This window comes from Aegilops tauschii, chromosome 3, assembly GCF_002575655.3.
Source record: "Aegilops tauschii subsp. strangulata cultivar AL8/78 chromosome 3, Aet v6.0, whole genome shotgun sequence".
Lineage (NCBI taxonomy): Eukaryota > Viridiplantae > Streptophyta > Magnoliopsida > Poales > Poaceae > Aegilops > Aegilops tauschii.
This window is the reverse complement of record NC_053037.3, coordinates 411,505,268-411,526,206: the sequence shown is the minus strand read 5'-3', so window position 1 is coordinate 411,526,206 and position 20,939 is coordinate 411,505,268. Positions and strand designations below refer to the sequence as shown.

The 20,939-nt window shown below is 47.4% G+C and overlaps 2 protein-coding genes across 2 annotated transcripts; one reads left to right on the top strand and one right to left on the bottom strand.

Annotated features, from left to right (window-relative positions):
• Positions 1–7,625: 7,625 nt before the first annotated feature.
• Positions 7,626–13,776, top strand: LOC109760735 (auxin response factor 3). The gene is made up of 10 exons (XM_020319541.3): positions 7,626–8,374; positions 8,490–8,546; positions 9,068–9,250; positions 9,361–9,445; positions 10,209–10,299; positions 10,379–10,543; positions 10,940–11,056; positions 11,129–11,204; positions 12,347–12,509; positions 12,623–13,776. The coding sequence occupies exons 1-10, from the start codon at positions 8,144–8,146 to the stop codon at positions 13,417–13,419; spliced, it is 1,965 nt and encodes a 654-aa protein (XP_020175130.1). The 5' UTR covers positions 7,626–8,143; the 3' UTR covers positions 13,420–13,776.
• Positions 13,777–18,119: 4,343 nt separating this feature from the next.
• Positions 18,120–19,514, bottom strand: LOC109760740 (trans-resveratrol di-O-methyltransferase-like). The gene is made up of 2 exons (XM_020319545.3): positions 18,625–19,514; positions 18,120–18,537 (listed from the first exon to the last, which is right to left on the bottom strand). The coding sequence occupies exons 1-2, from the start codon at positions 19,411–19,413 to the stop codon at positions 18,244–18,246; spliced, it is 1,083 nt and encodes a 360-aa protein (XP_020175134.1). The 5' UTR covers positions 19,414–19,514; the 3' UTR covers positions 18,120–18,243.
• Between the last annotated feature and the right edge of the window lie 1,425 nt (positions 19,515–20,939).

Here is a 20,939-nt window from a genome sequence, read left to right as displayed (position 1 = left end):
CTCTATTCATAACCCTAACAACATTATGATTATTCTTACTATTCAACTCATTAGCAAATCATCTTGTGCCTTAAGTACTTGTTCTACTTGAGTTGTAACCATGGAAGCATGTTTACTAATAAGCTTAAGATCATTAATAGTTCTACTCATATAATCACCCAAGTGGTCAAGCATGTAAGCATTACGTTTCAATTGTCTACTAACATGAGCATTGAAATTTCCTTGTTTAACAATAAAATTATCGAACTCATCCAAGCATTGACTGGCAGACTTATTATGAGGAATATCACCTTCATCAAACCTACGGAGAGAGTTTACCTCTACTACCTGTGTCGGGTTATCAACCATGTATTTCTTCAATAGGTGGTAGATTCTTAACATCTTCAGCTTTAATACCTTTTTCTTTCATTGATTTCTTTGCCTCTTGCATATCTTCAAGACTGAGAAATAGAATACCCCTTTTCTTCGGAGTTGGCTTAGGAGTTGGTTCAGGAAGTGTCCAATCATTATCATTACTCAATATATTATTCAATAGCAATTCAACTTGCTCAATAGTTCTTTCCCTGAAAACACAACCAACACAACTATCCAGGTGGTCTCTAGAAGCATCGATTAGTCCATTATAAAAGATATCAAGTATTTCATTTTTCTTGAGAGGATGATCAGGCAAAGCATTAAGTAATTTGAGAAGCCTCCCCCAAGCTTGTGGGAGACTCTCTTCTTCAGTTTGCACAAAGTTAAATATTTCCTTTAAAGCAGCTTGTTTCTTATGAGCGGGGAAATATTTTTGAGAGAAGTAGTAAATCATATCCTGGGGACTACGCACACAACCAGGAGCAAGAGAATTAAACCATAACTTAGCATCACCCTTTAACGAGAAAGGAAATAGTTTAAGAATATAGTAATAGTGAATTTTTTTCCTCATGAGCAAATAGGGTGGCTATATCATTCAATTTAGTAAGATGTGCCACAACTGTTTCAGATTCATAACCATGGAAAGGATCAGATTCAACCAAAGTAATTAAATCAGGATCGACAGAGAATTCATAATCCTTATCAGTAACAAAAATAGGTGAAGTAGCAAAAGCGGGATCATATTTCATTCTAGCATTCAAGGATTTTTCTTTCAACTTAGCTAACAATTTCTTAAGATCTTCTCTATCATTGCAAGCAAAGAAGTCTCTAGCAGTTTCTTCATCCATAACATAACCCTTAGGAACAACATGCAAATCATATCTAGGGGGAGAATCATAATCATCATCTTCAATAATATCATCAGTTTCAGTAATTTCATTCTCTCTTACCCTAGCAAGTTGTTCATCAAGAAATTCACCTAGTGGTACAGTATTATCAAGCATAGAAGTAGTTTCATCATAAGCATCATGCATGGCAGAAGTGGCATCATCAATAACATCTGACATATCGGAATAAATAGCAGGTGTAGGTGTCGCACGTTTACTCAAAACAGAAGGAGAATCAAGTGCAAAGCTAGATGGCAGTTCCTTACCCCCCCTCGTAGTTGAGGGATAGATCTTGGTTCTTTGATCTTTCAAATTCCTCATAGTGATCGACAGATATAAATCCCAAGTGACTTAGAGAATGGATCCATGCTCCCCGGCAACGGCGCCAGAAAAGAGTCAAGATAACCCACAAGTATAGGGGATCGCAACAGTTTTCGAGGGTAGAGTATTCAACCCAAATTTATTGATTCGACACAAGGGGAGCCAAAGAATATTCTCAAGTATTAGCAGATGAGTTGTCAATTCAACCACACCTGAAAGACTTAATATCTACAGCAAAGTAATATGGAAGTAGCGGTAACGGTGGCAAAAGTAATAGTAGCAGTTTTGTAGCAATCGTAACAGTGGCAACGAAAAAGTAAAGTAGCAAAGATCAGTATGTGAAAAGCTCGTAGGCAATGGATCAATGATGGATAATTATGTTGGATGGCATTCATCATGCGACGGTTATAGCATAGGGTGACACAGAACTAGCTCCAGTTCATCAATATAATGTAGGCATGTATTCCGAATATAGTCATACGTGCTTATGGAAAAGAACTTGCATGACATCTTTTGTCCTACCCTCCCGTGGCAGCGGGGTCCTATTGGAAACTAAGGGATATTAAGGCCTCCTTTTAATAGAGTACCGGACCAAAGCATTAGCACTTAGTGAATACATGAACTCCTCAAACTACGGTCATCACCGGGAGTGGTCCCGACTATTGTCACTCCGGGGTTGCCGGATCATAACACGTAGTAGGTGACTATAACTTGCAAGATAGGATCAAGAACACAAATATATTCATGAAAACATAATAGGTTCAAATCTGAAATCATGGCACTCGAGCCCTAGTGACAAGCATTAAGCATGGCAAAGTCATAGCAACATCAATCTTAGAACATAGTGGATACTAGGGATCAAACCCTAACAAAACTAACTCGATTACATGGTAAATCTCATCCAACCCATCACCGTTCAGCAAGCCTACGATGGGATTACTCACGCACGGCGGTGAGCATCATGAAATTGGTGATGGAGGATGGTTGATGATGACGATGGCGACGGCGACGGATTCCCCGCTCCGAAGCCCCGAACGGACTCCAGATTTGCCCTCCCGAGGAAGAACAGGGCTTGGCGGCGGCTCCATATCGTAAAACGCGATGAATCCTTCTCTTTGATTTTTTCTCCCCGAACGTGAATATATGGAGTTGAGGTCGGTGGAGGTCCAGGGGGCCCACAAGATCGGAGGGCATGCCCAGGGGGGGTAGGGCGCGCCCCCACCCTTGTGGCGAGGGTGTGGGCCCCCTTCACTTGATTCTTTCACCAATATTTTTTATTAATTCCAAAACTTATCTCCGTGAAGTTTCATGTCATTCCGAGAACTTCTTATTCTGCAAAAAAATAACACCATGGAAATTCTGCTGAAAATAGCGTCAGTCCGGGTTAGTTCCATTCAAATCATGCAAGTTAGAGTCCAAAACAAGGGCAAAAGAGTTTGGAAAAGTAGATACGATGGAGACATATCATTCTTTTGTAGACAGAGTAAATCACATCGCACACGGAGTAAACTAGGGAACCCACCGGTGATGATTTCATCAATCGCTGTCAATTGTATACTAGCAAGCGTTTGCCCACAACACACACGGCTTATTAGCAACAATCGTGTGTGTTATTATCGGTCTTCGCACATATTTTTGATGCGGACCTGTTTGACGCGTATCACACACATCTTCTTAAGTTGAACCGTTTCTGTTGTCTTGGCTCATCGCAAACAGTTCATCCGAGTGAATTGTATGCGTATATCGCGCACACCTTGATCTGGCTGACCGTTTCTGTTGTGTTGAATAATCACAAACATTTTATCTGAGTGAACTGTATGCCATATATCGCACACACCCTCATCTGGCTGACAGTTTATGTTGTTATGCTCATCACAAACAGTTCATATGGACCAACCATATGCCACATATCGCACACACAACTCTATTCTAAATCGTGTTTGATGTCTCCACCATCGCAAACAGTTCGTATAATTTTTGACGGTTTTCTTACACCATCGTTTGCGATTAACGCATCGCGTTAGGACCATTCTGTAGTAGTGACTGCTCATGTGTCCAAAGGGATTGAATCCACCAGTTGCAAATCCTAACCTCAAGTTGCGGGCATCTTTTGTAAATCCTTCATGTTTTTCATCGATGTACTTCCACGCATCGCCATCAGTGGGGTGCCTCATTAGATTAGCCTCTTGAACCCTCTTTTCCTTGTGCCACCGGGTGTGCTATGCTATTTCCCTCAAAGAAAAATAACTTCGTAACCGTGGGATTATCGGAAGTATCGAAGGATCTTGTGAGGAACCTTTTTCTTCCCATCGACGTGTCTCCACCTTGATGTACCATAGTGCGGACAGTGAGTACAATTAGCATAGTCCCCAATACAAAATGCAGTCATACTTGCATACATGAATTGTCTGGTATCCAAGACCAAGATCAGAAAGAGCTCTCTTAGCATCAGCGTAAGATTTCGGAAAGTCCACCTTAGGCAAAGCAGTATTCAACAGCTGACAAAGCATATTGAATGTCTTATTAGTCATAAACGTATATGTTTTGATATGAAGCACCCTGATAATGAATGCCATCCGTGTCATACTGCCACATTCCTTGTGAAGGGGTGTCATCGCATCTTCGTCGAGATTCTTAAAAATGTCCAACCCACCAGATGCATCTTCTTTATTTCCAGTTGTTCTGCCCATGTCATCCACTAGAGCTCCCACCATATCAAACATAGATTGTTGGTACTCAAAATCATCAGAGTCGTCTGATTCATAACCATCAGCATTGGCAGTACAATTGCGTGCATCGATGTACCCTGATTCCCCATGATAGATCCACATTGTATAGGACCTGAGCATACGAATGATATTTACATGACACCTGACAACACCAATAGTTCACGGATCCCACTACAACAATTTCTACATGGGAACAACACATCTTCGGCCTCGTTGTTGTGAGCAGGCGCGAATTCCATAAACTGATTCACGCCAACCATGTATGGTGGCGTGAGGACCGCTCCATGAGTAATCCAACCACGATCAATTGCCTGTACAACATGAAAAGTAAATAGAACGACCTAATATTTGCTACGATGTTTTTCAGTAAACAGATCTCACCTGAAATTGCCCCTGTTTGACGTTGCAGCTGTCGCGCGTGACTTCGCCCTTCAACTGTGGCGCGTGGCCTCGCCGTACCCTCGCAACCACGTTCACCTCACCGTACCCTCGCAGCCACGTTCACCTCGCCGTACCCTCGAAGCCACGTTCACCTCGCCGTGTAAGCCTCTCGACTAGCTTCTGGGGGCGTGGTATGATGGAGGGCCCTAAACCGATCCCAATTCCTTTGTTAGGAGGGAACCAGACGATCCCAATTCCCTTTGTTAGGAGGGAACCAGACGATCCCAATTCCAAGTTCCCGCTATTATGAAAAGAGATCCCGCTAAATGAGTTAGCTGAAAAACAATTACTCGTTATTTTTCAGTTTACATTTACAAAAAAATTACCCACCAACATTAACTGTGACACTGAGACTTGTCCCAGAAAATGGACAAGCATAGCCACGGCCCAATACGTCGCCAAAAATCAGTCCGGAACGTCGCGAAAGTTGGCTAGGGCCCTTCTCCGGGAGGAAAACACCTCGTGACGGTGGACTGTCACAGAAAATGATTTTATGCGACGTTTCCTGTTTCGTCACCAGAGTTTTTGTCACTAAATAGACCGAATTTTGTAGTGGAAGAAGATGAAGTGGACATCGAGGGGGGGTCTTCGTTTTTTGCCGACGAGCTCGCCACCCAGGCCAATGCAAACAAGAAGCGCCAAAGCATTCAGACGAAGGCATACACAAAGGATGAGGACAAACTCCTTTGTGAATGTTGGAGAGACATTGGACAAGACCCCAAGATCGGCGCCGAGCAAAAGGCACCAACCTTTTGGCTAAGTGTTCATCGCCAATTTCATGAGTGCAAGAAGTTCGCGCCATACAAGATGGAGAGCAAGCGTGGGTGGGTGTCCCTCTCAAAGCGTCGAAGGGTCATACAACAAGAGTGCAATAAGTTTTGTGCCACCCTTGAGAGCATCGAAGGCCGTCCCATGAGTGGCTTCGGCATCAAAGACATGGTATACATTCCTCCACCTTCGTTTTTGTTGTTTCATGCTTGCCTGACCGTTACCCATATGAATATGCATTCTTGTCTTCATTTGTAGGCATTCCAAGCTTTGGAAGCATTCAAGGCCCAACATGGGAACAAGCCGTCCACCCTCACCTATTGTTGGATGGTCATAAAGGGCGACGAGAAATTCAAGGAGCAATATGTGGCCCTCCGGAAGAGTGGAGGCCTGGAAGCCGTCGAGGAGCATGGTGTGGGAGAGAAGCCGCGACCGCGGGGAAAGACCAACTCCAAGGTAGAGGACAAGCGTGATGCGGCGTCGATTGCGTTGCAAGCAACTTTGCAAGGCATAATGACCCAAAAGGATACAAGGGAGGAGAAGCGTCGGCAAGACAAAGAAGAGCAAATAAAGACCTGCATGGAGATATAAAGCAAGAAGCTCGAGATGGAGGCGAAGATGCAAGCAAAGAAGTTCGAGATGGAGGTGAAGAGGCAAGCGAAGATGCTCGATCGAGGCAACGAAAGCCAACCAAAGCAAAAGAAGTGGCGCTCTCTTCCATATTGAAGGGGGTGGAGATCATGAAGGTGGACTTAAGCACGATATTCCCGAGGAAGAGGCCTTGGTTCGAGAAGATGCAGACCGATATGCTCAAACTTGATTATTGATCTATTATGAAGAGCACCATCTTTTTGTATGTCGACAAGCGTGCCGGTATGACCATAGTCGAGATGGCGTGGTTGAACTCCCGCCCATTTTTTGTGTGCTGGCATGTGTGTCGGTCGCTGGCAAGCACGCCAGCATGAACTGTGTGATGTTTTTTGGAGGCTTGCATGTTTGCCGGCTGTTGGCATGGCCACCGGCATGAACTCTGGGCGATGTTATGGCCGTTGGCATGATTCTAGCCGCGGGTCTTCTTTTTAAACTGTTTCCTGCGCGGATGAAAATTGGGTCAGCCGGTTGGATGCATTGGTCGACACAGACGGACGATGAACGGGCAGCCAGTTCAAACCAACAAAAAGCGAACAAAATGCGGGTCTGTTTGGATCGGCGCGTTGCTCTTAAATCGAAGGAAAAGGTTTGATGAGCTAGCCTGCCGTGCCTGATCACGGACTGGACTGGACTAGCATGGGCACACGATTATAAATAGCAAGCAGCTGGCGCAGCAGGGAAATGGCCACGGCACGGCCTGTTCCAGTTTGACCGCACCACGCCCTGGCGCGCTGCGACGCTGCCCGGAGCTGGACGGACCGGTTTCCAGTCGTTTACAGCTCCCTGTCTTCCGCCGGGAGGAGATGAAACGGGCAGGCCTGCGACTGCGACTGTGACTGTGGCCGTGAGCCCGGGGGCGGGCAATCACTGCGTGCTTATCGGCTACTGATTGCAGCAGAGCAGAGTCAGTCAGCCACTCAGTCAGATCGGCCGACTGCATGCTTAGCATTGAAGCGGATCGACGACGGGCGCACGCATTGATACGTGCCGCGACACGACAGCGCCGAGATGGATGCATGGATAGGTAGGAACCGAACCACCTGTCCTAGTAGAGGAGAGGCCCCAGGGCCATAAACGCACGCTTTCATTTCATCACCTACGGCCAGCCGTCCTCCTACGCCACCACCATCACCACATGCACGCACGCACGTAAGTAAGTAGCCACATGTGTCCATCCACAACCAGACTTACGGACATAGTAGTAGATAAATTCGAGCTCACAAGGCGGGCGTCTGACTTTGTTCAGAACGAAGGTTGAACGGACGTTTTCGTTCAGCACCGTTGGAAAAAAGGCGTGGCGTGACGACAGACAGGGTAAGGAGGCTACCGTTGGTGACGGCTGACGGGGTACGGTGGCAGGCAGGGCGCTGTACGCTCGCTACCCGAGGCGCTGGCGCCTGGGCCTGGCGGTGGCCTCCTGGTGGGGGAACAGTGGTTCCGAAAGCGGCAGCCGCTGCGGCCGCGAGCAGTGGCCACTGAGCGGGCGGGCAGCGGAGCAGAGCACCGCACCGCGCCGTGCCACTAAAGTCCTGAGAGAGCGGCCAAGGACGACGGAAAAGCCCCGCCCAATCCGTCCCCAGGCACGCCCACGCCCCACGCCTCACGCCCGCGTCATAAAATCGTGGGCGACTCGTGTCCCAGTCCCCAGCAGGCTCAGGCTCAGCCACAGCCCACAGCGACGCGGCAGCGGCAGCAGGAACAGCACCCCAACAGCGACCTTGCTTCCGCGCGCGGCAGCCGAGGGAGGGGAGGGGAGGGGAGGAGGAGATCGAGGGGGTGCAGGCCGGGCAGGGCGGCATGGGGACGGGGGGCTAGAACAACAAGGAGATGGCTGCAGAGCGACGTCCTCGGGGGCATTAATGGGGCCCTCCTCCTGCTCCACATCCTGCTGCTCCCACATCCTCCCCGCGGCCGCGGTTGATTCCTCGCCCGCCTGCTTTTAACCGCGCCCCCCCTTTTCCGGACGGGACGGCTGGGCTGCGGGCGGGCGCCATGGGCATCGATCTCAACGCGGCGGGCGAGCCTGGCAAGGCGGCGGCGGCGGTGTCGGTGTGCCGGGACCTGTGGCACGCCTGCGCGGGGCCGGTCGTGGCGCTGCCGCGCAGGGGCAGCGCGGTCGTCTACCTGCCGCAGGCGCACCTCGCGGCGGCCGGCGGCGGAGGGGACGTGCCGGTGGCCCTGCCGCCGCACGTGGCGTGCCGCGTGGTGGACGTCGAGCTATGCGTGAGTCTTCCGGAGCACGCCCTGCTGCTCGTGTCATTGCTCGTTTTTGGCCTCTTCCTGTGCTGGCTGTCGTGCTGATCTGGTGACCGGGGTCGCGCGTGTGTCTGTGCTGCAGGCGGATCCGGCGACCGACGAGGTCTACGCGCGGCTGGCTCTGGTTGCGGAGGGCGAGGTAAGAACAGATGCTGCTCCATCCAGTCACTTTGCTGGATTCATGTGTGTGTGTGCCCCCATGATTTTTCCATGGGATTTTGGGGGTGTGAGGTGAAATGTGTGGCTGCTTCGGTTGGTTTTCAGGTTTCAGCGTGCTGCAATGATGCAGTGTAATTAATAATGCCTACATTTTGTTTACTACATGTGTCGTTTTTAGCAATTTCTCACATCATTTAGCTACGGAGTACTTCATTTACTGCATGCGTCTGAATAAACGGAAGGCCTTCCGTAGTACAATGTGCCTTGATTTAGCATGCCTAGGCCTATTAAGCTAACTAGGAATACTTGCTGTGAAAAAAAAAGCTAACTAGGAATACTTAAGTTACCAATGTCAAATGACAAACTTCTGGGTAATCTGGGTTTTGCTCGTTCTCTTCTAGAAAGGAGAGAAATGGAATATTCTGCTTGTGAATTTTAACTGTCGATTGTTCCTATGGACATGTCGGATGCATCAAAACCGCACATTCTCGATTGGTTCAGGTCTTTGAGAAGAACATGGGAGGTGGGAGGTTTGAAGGGGAAGATGACATGGAGGATGGCGATGGAGAAAGGAAGTCCCGGATGCTGCACATGTTCTGCAAGACACTAACGGCCTCTGACACAAGCACACACGGGGGATTCTCTGTTCCCCGCCGTGCTGCAGAGGACTGTTTCCCTCCACTGGTGAATGAGTTTGGAAATTTTATTTGGGCCATTTGGCTCTTGAAATGATTCCTTGTTCTCATGGTTTGGATTGCGCCTCTAACCACTTTAATTATATTGTTTCTTTTTAGGACTACCAGCAGATCAGGCCTTCCCAAGAGCTTGTTGCAAAGGATTTGCATGGAGCGAAGTGGAGGTTCCGCCATATCTATAGAGGTGAGATCAGTGCTGAATGCAGTGCTTGACCAGGAGTATGCAATGCTCTTTTTTGCATTATGTATTATTTCTATGTTGCTGGTAAACGTTACACTTGATGCTTCAGTTGGAAGATTATGTATAATATTTCCATCTAATCATTTATTTGGAGGCAAAGAAAGCCCACTGAAGAAAACTCTCTGACTGCATTTTAGTCTTCAAACACACATACCTAATACTCCCTCCGTCCCAAAATAAGTGTCTTGAGCTTAGTACAAATTTGTACTAGAGCTAGTGCAAAGTTGAGACACTTATTTTGGGATGGAGGGAGTATAATTTGGGAGGACTCTTTTAGTGAGCATTGTTAAATATATGGAAGATGTAGCCTCAACTCTAAATTTCCACTTTCAGCTCACAGGTAGTTCTTTTTTGTAAGCTGGGCATTGTTATTGTTCTCTTTTTTCTGTTTAGCCCTTTGATGAACTGGCATAAGTTCCCTTGGTAACCTTTCCCAGCACCACATCTTATGCTTCATGAGCAGGTTTATTTACACTGCCCAAAATTTACTACTAATATGAGTTAGATTATGCATTTGCAACTTACGTTATTTTTTCTGTTTATTGCGCTATTAATTAACACAGCGCCTTACATTTTTTTTTCAAAATAATGGTCAAACTGCTCTCTGCAGTATCATTTATTCTGATTTTGAAGCAAATATATCAGCATCTTGTTGTTCTAGCAAGGTACATGTGTGATGTTATGAAAATGGTCCTTTTGCTTCCAGGTCAACCACGTAGGCATCTTTTAACGACTGGATGGAGTTCATTTGTCAATAAAAAGAAACTTGTCTCTGGGGATGCAGTCTTATTTCTCCGGTAAGCAAATGAACAATGATGAACTTTAAATCTTTCTGTCCTTATTTCTCTTATTCATAAAGTGTTTTCCCTTTTATAGTGGTGATGATGGTGAACTACGACTTGGTGTAAGGAGAGCCATTCAGCTTAAAAATGAGGCCCTTCTGAAAGCTTTCAATAGCAACAGCTCAAAGATACACACACTGTCTGCTGTGGCTAATTCCTTGAAACATAGAAGTGTTTTTCACATCTGTTACAATCCAAGGTTTGTTAATTAAGCATATAATTTTCATTCTTAAGTAGTATAAGGTTGCCCTAAAATTGGACATATAATTCTGGATGATACATTATTGGTGCTATTAATTAACACAGTGCCTTCCCATACATTAAGTAGTATAGTGGTGATGATGGTGAACAAGGAGGTTATTGGTGCTCGCTAAAAATAGCAGTATGATACAACCCTGTTTGTATTTGTAGGTTTTTAGTTTGAGCACATATATAAGTCATATTGTTCATCAAGAAAATACATTATAATGTGTAACTACAAAAGGACAGTGAAACCTGTTCACTGAAACCATAGAAAAGCTATTCCTTTTAGGTTGGGCGAGCATAAAACATGTACATACAGACTTTGAACCTGAATTTATTAAACTCTCTACAGAGCTGCTGCATCCGAATTTATTATTCCGTACTGGAAGTTCCTGAAGAGCCTGAATCGTCCATTTTGTATTGGAATGAGGTTTAAGATTCAGTACGGGAGTGAAGATGTTAATGAGAGGTCTGTCCCTTTAAACTCAACTAAAATTTTGTTATGTACAATATGTACTGAGTTTTACTTCCTGTTTTGTAGGCGATCTGGAATGATTACAGGTATTAATGATGTAGACCCCATTAGGTGGACTGGTTCAAAATGGAAAAGCCTGCTGGTAGGCATTTCAGTCGATTGCATTAAGCATTTAGGTCTTAGCAATTCAGAACGCCATTATCTTCGTGCTGCCTTGCAGTATTTTAGATAATTGAATTTTTTTTCTGGGCCTTATATATTGCCTGACCATGAATCTGACTTAAAATGCTCTAATGAGGCTTGAAAAAGTTGAAAGTGCTCACAATGTGCTGTAAGATACATCCTCACATTCAGGTTTACTCACCCTTAAATTTATGCACAGAGACTTGCCAATCCACCTTGCCTTACCAAAAAAATAGTGTTTACACATAAGCCTGAAATGCAATTTTTTAGATACTAGATAATTGCCTGTGCATTGCAACGGGATATAAATATTCTAGTATTTTAGCCCGTGATTTACCTGCCCATATTAATGTGATTGTGTAAATAAATGTTTATAAAATTTGAACTAAAACCACGACAATTATTTTGGAATGGAGGGAGTAAGAATTTATGTTTTGATTAAAGTAGGGCTTATAGCCATAATAATGAAGTTTTTGGTGTCATTTTCCATTGCTTTCTCAAGTTCCACGCTAATACTAGTATTGTTTAACTAAGCTTGGCTTTTCATAGCTAATAACCGATCTTATTGTTTATAATGATCTATCGACGATGTGAAAAACTCTAGCATGATTTTTGGAGACGAGCTGTCGTATATTTTACGCATGCATTTCAACTCGATCCAATCAGCCTTATTTTGGAATGAATCTTCATTGGTACCAAGAGTAATAGCGCGATCAATTAGATTATCATATATCGATTTATTAATGATAATTATTGGCTTACGAAAGAAAACATAAATTTATTTGGTAAGTCAATATAAGGTGGGACAATTAAGACGGTTTTCAAGGAAAAGTGGTGAAAAAACAAAGATAGGAGGGAAAAAATCAAAACATAGCATTTTATTATTTAGATTTTATCCTTTGGGTAGGGGTACTTTTAAAACATAGCATGGTGATGAAAATGTCTTTTTAGAAAATGAATTGATAATAGGAAGTTATGTCCAAATTTGCTCTAGCTGTAGAATCACTGAAGATGCATTAAGTAGCTTTTATATCAAGCATTAATTTATAGCTGTCTGGTTCACTGATAATCTGTGAACTGAAATGATACCCTCTTGTTCAGGTAAGATGGGAGGATGGCACAGACTGTAATAGCCAAAATAGACTATCTCCGTGGGAGATCGAGATAGTTGGTGGCTCGGTCTCTATTGCTCAGTCTCTGTCAGCATCCAGTTCTAAACGAACTAAACTGTGCCCTCAGGGCAATGTGGACGTCCCAACTCTGTGTAAGTTCCCACTTCCCACGGCACAGTGCTGACGTTTTGTAGGTAACCACGTATGCTTGGTATTCTACGATTCTTAACCATATGTTAACTGACTTGGCCATAAAATGTTGTAGATGGAAATGGTCGTCCGGACTCCGTGGGAGCTGATAAACTCCCCAGGGTCTTGCAAGGTCAAGAATTGATGGGTTCTGGAACTCATCGTGTTACATGTCCTCCTCAGCCAGGTGGCGCCACAGAATTCAGGCGTTCTGATGGTACGGGGTTCCTTGCTAATACACGAAGCTGCATGCTGAGTGGTCCAGCAAGCAGGTTTCCACCTCAAAGCCCCTATTTCGCCTACCAACCTGTAGGCTTCGGTGAATCCGTTGGGTTCCCGGAGGTCTTGCAAGGTCAAGAAGTTTCTCAGACGGTTCCTCTGTTCCAAGGAATTGTGTCTGATACATGTTCCGCAAAAGGGGGATATGGGCTGTACAACTACATGCGCACCTCGTCTGCCATGAACGGAGGGTTTTCATCTGCAGCTCAGGGGTATCCTCTCTCCCTGTCTACTCCGCCGCCAGCAGAGGCGGCTTCGCCCTCATCCGCAGCGGTTCCACCACAGCTTTGGCTGGCAAGCAAGAGCAACGAAGAAGCTGCGAATGGCAGCCAGCTTAACCAATTTGGAATTCCAAAGTCTCCTGGTGATGGCGCTGCTAAGCTTGGGTCTGATGGAAGGAAGGTTGCCAGAACGAGTTGCATGCTTTTCGGGTTTTCCTTGACTGAGAAGATGTTGCCAACGGAAGAAGACTGTGCCAAGGAAGGGAGCCATGAAGCCGACTGTCAGAATCCGCGGATGCTAGACTTGTTTGGATACAACCGCGCTACCCCCGGCGCTCTTCATGCCCTCTGCGCCGCTCCCCTGGGAATATGATGCCACTCCAATTCCAGTATGATCCAAGTACTTTGCAGTGCTCTTTCTAAGAAACTTTAATAATCAGTCTGCGCATTCAGGGACCTTCGGTGAATATGCATGTGAGCATGCAGCTGCCACTCCTTGCATCACCCCAGGGACAGTCAGCATTTTCCCTCGGTCGTTCTAGTCCCAGCCGTATTCCTGATGCACACTACTTGTCGTTCTAGTCCATCCAATCCTACAGCCCTATATGTATTTTAGACTATTTTATGTGTGTCGCTTCTGTATCTGTATCGAACCTTCATTTGCTATCTCCTTGGACATGCCTGTATCACCGCTAGTACTTAATTTATGCTATGTGTCTAATGGACCCTATTTCGTGTTTTTGCCTTATCTTTGTCCAATACGGCAACGTTTACAGTAGTGTTAGACGGAGAGATTTTGAATATTTTAAAGCTCAGTCCATTGACCAAACCATCAATTTTGCCAAGTATATGTCATATGAGAATTTCCTAGCTCTCTGTTAACATTGAGATCTCTAAAAAAAATACTCAGCTCTGAGAACAGACAATATGTGCGTCCAAATTTTCACAAACAAGATGTAGTTGTGGGAGGTTTGCGGAGTCTGGACGTTCGCCTGGCCAACCAAAAGCCATCACGCGTCGTGTTATTTGGCAAAAAGCGGCCTGGCCAACCAAAAGCCATCACGCGTCGTGCTATTTGGCAAAAAGCGGCTTCTATTTAACGGAAAGCGTCTTTATTTGGCGGATAAATTTTTGAAGATAATAGAGGCAGACATTTGAGGTATAGGCCGCATATATGTGTCCGCAGACGCGTCCGGACATGTCTGTAGATAAATATTGTGTCCATTTTATGGCATGCCGTTGGAGATGCCCTTAATATTTAATTTTCAAATAGTGCTTTGGATTACTTACCACATGCCTTAATACTTAAGCTTCAGATAGTTTTAGTCGACCGAGACAATATTACACATTTGTTGTACTAGACAAACACCTTTTTATGACACCGGGTGAACATTTTTATACATGTACAAACAAATATGTAAAATCAACGAAGAATTTGCCGAATAGGGTTTGCGGCATATCAAATGCTCAACCCCTAGCTCCATGCTGTTGTTTCTTACCCCTACCTGTATGAGGCATGTCACATGATATCATGTTTCAAAAATGTGTGAATGTTCACAAGACGTGTGTTGTGTGTACAATCCTTAAAAAAACCAAATCCAAATTCAAAATATACATGAAGAAACAAAAACACAATTTCTACATGATTTGTACATACGTGTTCGTCTTGCAACCCTCCGACGGCTAGGCGATTTAGAGTTTTCCGCCCCCATCGGCACTCGCGCCATCTGCCTTGTTCCCTATGGCCTTAGGGCCATGGTAGTGGGAGGGCTGCTCTGTTTTTAGATGTTTGTTTGTGTTCGGTTAGGTCTGGTGTCTTGCTTAGGAAGGCGAGGCGGCGACGACTCCTTGAAGATGGAATAAGGTTCTCCCCGTCTAGGCCCCGTCCTCACACCGTGTCTAGTGTTGTCGGAGGGCGTGTGGAGGTGTGTCTCCAGCGGATCATGCGGGATAATGTCGGTGTTTGTTGGATCGGCATGGATCCGATCTTCGCTCGTCTGTGTTTGTGTGTCTATAGGTTGAATCCTTCTGATCTATGGTTCTCTTCATCCGTGATAGTTGTTGTTCTGGTGCGTTGGTCCTGTTGGATCTTAGCTTGGCGACTTCCCGATTGTCTACTACAACAGGATTTGCTAGACTTCAGTGAGGGAGGGATGATGACGGCAACGCGCCTTCGCCTCGTCGCTAGATGGTCTATAGGTCTGGATGTAATTTGTTACTTCTAGTGTTCTTTGCGACAGTTGATGAATAGATTGGAAGTTTTTTTCCAATATACTGACTTTAAAATGGGAAAAACACATTTTAACCATCTTTACCTCTATTCCCCCCAAACTGATAAGATTAGCCCATCAATAATGGGTTATTTAGTTGACACCTAAGATAACACAATGCGCATTCCGAATTGAGCCTAGCTCAGATGGTTAGGTTCTTTGTGGTGGAACCAGCTCACCAGGCACTGGCGGAGCCTCTTGGGGACAATCCCGGGTTTGGCCACCCCTTATGATGGTACAATTCTCTTTTCACAAGATATATGACCTATTAGAGCATCTACAGCCGGACTTGGCAAATCCGGCCCCCTATACGCTCGCGGACGCATGCGGACACGCCCTCATATTTCGCTCCCGGCATCCACATATCTCAAATTCGGACTCTCAAATCCATGCAAATCCATGCAAGTCGATCATACAAGCCAATGTCACAGTAAATAAACAAATGTTGGTACCGAACATAAATAGTGTTTACATAAAATATATTTGAAGTGCACAACTCAAACATAAGCTCTTTGTTTTCCATTGTGGGTCCACATATGCTCCACAAGATCGTTGAGTAGCTACATGTGCATCTGACGACCTCGAAGATTCTGATGCATATGCAGAAAGTTCATAAGCCGAGCTGCATCTTGATCTTCCGGGATTTAACTTGTTCTCCGGGTGCTTCAAAATCATTGGTTGGGCTACACCATCACCATCATCCTCAACAATCATATTGTGCAAAATAACACAACATGTCATGATCTGCCACAAAGTTTCTGATTCCCACATCATCACAGCCCCACGAACAATTCCCCAACGAGCTTGAAGCACTCTGAATGCCCTCTCCACATCCTTCCTAGCCGTTTCCTGCATTGTTGCAAAGTGGCCCTGTTTATTGCCATGCGATTCGGATATGGTCTTCACAAACGCCGCCCATTGAGGATAGATGACATCGGTAAGATAGTATCCCATGTTGTAGTCTCGGCCGTTGACGGTGTAGTTGCACGGCGGAGATTCCCCATTGCAAAGCCTCCAGAACACCGGAGATCGTTGAAGCACGTTGATGTTGTTGTGAGAACCCGGCATTCCAAAAAAAGCATGCCAAATCCATAAGTATGTGATGCCACCGCTTCTAGTATGATGGTGGCCTCTTTGGTGTGACCTTGATATATTCCCTCCAAATCTTTCGGGCAGTTCTTTCATTGCCAATGCATGCAATCAATTGATCGAGCATTCCTGGAAACACCCTGGCCTCTCGAATAGCCAAAAACTTCTTCGTGTCTGCACATTTGGTTCTTTGAGATACTTAGGTCCAAACACCTCCACCACGACATGAGAAAACTTGACAGTAGTCTTCGGGCATGTGTTCTCCCCCATCCTGACCATCTCACCAACGGCATCTGCAGCAGTACCAAGTGCAAGCATCCTCAGAGCAGCCGTGCACTTCTGCTTGGCAGAGAAAGAGAGTTGCCCGCAACAATCCCTTGTGAGCTTGAAGTAGTCATCGTGTGCCTCCACTCCCTCCACAATGCACAAAAACAATGGTTTCCGCATGCAAAAAGGGCGACGAAACCATGGATCATCCGAGAAAATAGGCTTGGGAGCAAACAATCCTTGTGCAGTAGCTTTGCTCCGGACACCCTATCCCGATTGATCACTCTTCTCCCTTTGATTGAGCCCTTGAAGTTGAGAATATGCTCCACTTGCTGGTCCATTTTCTCTTACATGCTCATGAGCATGATCATGTCCACTTCTTCGCCCGAATCCGAGGAATCGAAGAACTCATCTTGAATCATTTGATCAAGCTCCGTCGGTTCATACTCCTCGTCCGACAAAGCATCGGAATCCATCGTTTTCCCTAATAAAATCATAAAAAATCCGGCCAGTCAATGTGTCGAACACATCAAGCGCAAGGTGGAGCCAGAGAGTTGCCGGACGTATCGTGGTGGTGTCCGGGCCGGCGACGACGTCCTCCATGCCGAGGACGAGAGAGCGGACTGCTCTGCCGGAGCTGGCGGCGAAGCTGCGAGACGGACGGCGCGGAGGAGGAAGAAGAGAGGAGAGATTAAATGGATCCGGCAGCTCTGGAGGGTGGATTTGGTGCAATTTGGGATGGGGGCGGGCTATTGGATCCGACGTGACGGGCACGCCCGTGCACCCCCATATCTGCCCCATATTTGGGCTGGATATGAGGGGTGCCGGTCAGCCCGGTCGTCTCAGGCCCGTTTGAGGGCACCGACTAGGTTGAAATTTCGTGACCGGTCAGTGACCAGGTGGTCCGCCCGGGCGTTTGAGGAGTGTTTGGGACGCCCGGCTGTAGATGCCCTTAGTTAGCCATGTTTCATGGGTTAGCAAAGGCTGAGGGGCTGTTTCTTAACTAATTGGGCAATCAGCCCCCTCTTATACTTGGTTCACTCTCTATCAGTGCCACTAGGTTCAAGTGCTAAATTTGACATTGGTGCTCACGTTTCTTGACCTTCAACAAGTCTAATCAATACCGCATCATAGGGACATCGAATATCAGTATTTGTTCGCATGGCATATAAAAGGTTAATTTGATCAGCTCCTAACAAGATTTGATAGCAGAAGCAGGAGAAGATGATGGCAGTTTTTGCATATACTCACGATGATGACAGTTTTGGTAAACACAGACAAATGACAAATTTTGCTGGAACACTGGAACGTAAAAGAAATCCAGAAGGAAACCGAAAAAAACTGAAATGCCATGTAGCCGCTGGCGCCCCTTTTGCCATCATAGATTGATTGATTCTTTTTCTTTTCGTCGTCGATTTTTGGTCAAAGAAAAGGCCAGAAGCCACCATAGACCCCTTGGCCCTCTAGTGCGTCCATTCGCAGTGAGCACAATACCAGAGACAAAAGGAAACCTAAGGGTTCCTCGCAAGAGAGAGAGAGAGAGAGAGAGAGAGAGAGAGAGAGAGAGAAATCTAAGGGTAAACCTCGATCACCGACCGGATCCCGAGGATGGCCAGGATCTTGTAGCCGCTGAATCCCGCGTCGTCGAATATCTTGCGCCACTCGCGCTCGTCCCGCTCCGGGCTCCCCACCACACCCATCATCATCACGTCCCACAGCAGCTGCGTCTCCGTGGCCCTCGCGTCCGCCGGGCTCGACCCCACCACCAGGTCCATAACGATCACCCTGCCGCCTGCCGGCACCGCCTCCCTGCACCGCCGCAGTATCTTCACGCACTCCTCGTCCCCCCACCCGTGCAAAATCCACTGCGAACAGAAGTCCCAAAGTAAAAAACGCAATGTGATCGATCAGTCAAGTTCGTCCATGATCCGAGGAAGGCGCCTAGGCCTAACCTTGAGGAGGACGGCGTCGGCCTTCGGGACGCGCTCGAACATGTCCCCGGCGACGAACTCCACGCCCCCGTCGCCCGGCGGGACGCTCGCGACGACGTGCGGCAGCTCCAGGACGCTGCACTTGACGCGGGGGAACGCGGCGGCGATGGCCCTGGCGGCGGCGCCGGACCCTCCGCCGACGTCCACCAGCGAGGCGATCCCCCGGAACAGGTCTTGCCCGTGGCCGCGCACGATCAGGTCCATCACGAAGCGGCCGTCGCATGCCATGGCGTCGTTGAACGCCGCGCCGAACTCCGGGTTCTCCTTCGCCACCGCATAGAACTCGCGCCCGCCGTGCGCGGTCGCGAACGGCACGCGCGCCGCGTCGTCGGCCGCGCGGAACCACGCCGCCAGCGACATGGACGGGGACACGACGATGGGGTGCAACATGGCGAGCGCGAACGGCGAGAGGCCCTGCCCCGCGCCGGGCGCCGAGACGAGGAGGCGTGAGAGCAGGGTGAGCCCGTAGGTGTCTGGCGCTGACCCGGCGTCGAAGAAACCGGCGTGCGCGAGCAGACGCATGAGGCGGCGCAGGTAGGGCGTCCTGGAGGGGGGCAGGGAGAGCTCGGCGACGAGGTCGAGCACAGTGATGGAGCCGCCGCGGCGGTGGACGGCGTCGGGGATGCCAAGCTCGACGGCGCAGCGGAGGGACATAGACTTGGTGTACGCGAAGACGTGGTTCCACAGCTCGGCCTGCGCTTGGAGGAGCTCGTCGCCGGTGGCGAGGCTGGAGTCACGGTTAGCGTCCATGACAATGTGCTTGATTGGTGTAGGGACTTGGGAGAGCTAGAGTTTGGTTAATTTAGAGGCGCCGCCACGTCCTTAACTATGAATTGCCGTCCGGCCGAGCGTCTGAATAGCTGATAGTTTAAGTTGCATTGCGTAACTTGTGTTGCTATGCCTACAAACTACGAAGGTTCCTAAAGCCCTCGACCCTCCAGTCTGCACTCTCCACTGACCTCCTTCCGCAAAATACTTAATTTTTTGCGAGAAAGAGAATCATTGATTAAATATCAGGGTTACAGTCGTTGACCACCTCCCATGTACGAGGTCCTCAGGGAAGTTTCCCAACCAGCAGACAGTGCGCCGCTGACATCGCGTTACATAAGCAAGGTGATGTAATTACCCAAATATCCCTTTCAGCTGACAAGAAGCCGAAATTGTTAGTTTTCTTGTGGTATCAAGCGTTCCCTACCCTAGCCGTCGCCACGGGCGAGGCGACTAGGGAGGCGATCTTCTTCCACCGATCTCCACCGGCGAGGGCGCTGGCCCCCTCTCCCTCCGGTTGCTGCTCCGGCGGAAGGAGAGAGGGGAACCCCGTTTCTTCGCTCTGTAGCTTGGACTTGTAGGTCGTGGTGCGCCGTTGGGGTGATGGGAGCGGCGCCCGGATGAATAAATCTGTCTCAACTCCACTCCTACACTGGCAGTGTTCTTCATGGCAGCGTCTCGGAGTTGATGGCATCGTGTGTTCGTCGATCCTTTAGATTGGCGGCGTTAGGGTTCATGGATGGTGTCGGCGAGGCGGCGGCGGTGACTCCATTAGGTGTGTCTCTCTTTCTGCTTTGTCCCCGTTGCTGCGGCGTTGTCTCCTACGCTATGGTGGAGCAGGAAGGTTTTGTCGTTCAGGAGTACGCGCAGACGCTTGTCTACGCAAGTGACAGCTGGAAGATGGTGCATCTTGTGCTGGGTTTGTGGTTGGAGGCTGACAGTTCTGGTTTCCTCCTCCGACGTCGTGGTCGTGCGGGGGTGTCAGTTCTGGAGTTCGATGGCGTGTCCAGGGACACGTTGCCCCGGTCTGATTCTTTCAACGGCAATGGTTTTGCTTCGGGTAAACTACTTTGAAGATCCGTAAAGCTGCTGATCAGCGATGAGCCGCGTCGAGCTCGGTGAAGAGGTGATCTGTCTGCTTTTCCTTAATGGAGAGGGTCAGGCGCTGATTTTTTGCATAGGATTATCCTATCTTTTTAGTCTTATAGTGTCGATGTTTATTAATGAGACACGTATTACTAGTCAAAAAAAAGTTTTCTTGTGGTGGACCCTGTCCATCAAGGTCCAAGTCCTAAACTTAGTATCAGCGCTCACATTTTTTTAAGTTTATTTCAGTCTTTTCGATGATGTTCATTCAGTGAAAGAAGACAATCCCGTCGACGAGGTGTCTGCGGTGAGTGTATCGGGTTGAGACCAACCGGTGTATGTTTCCAACGATCAATAGATTCCGGTCAAACCAAGATGAAAAAGGGATTCCCCCGCTTTATATTATAAAGCGACTATCATCA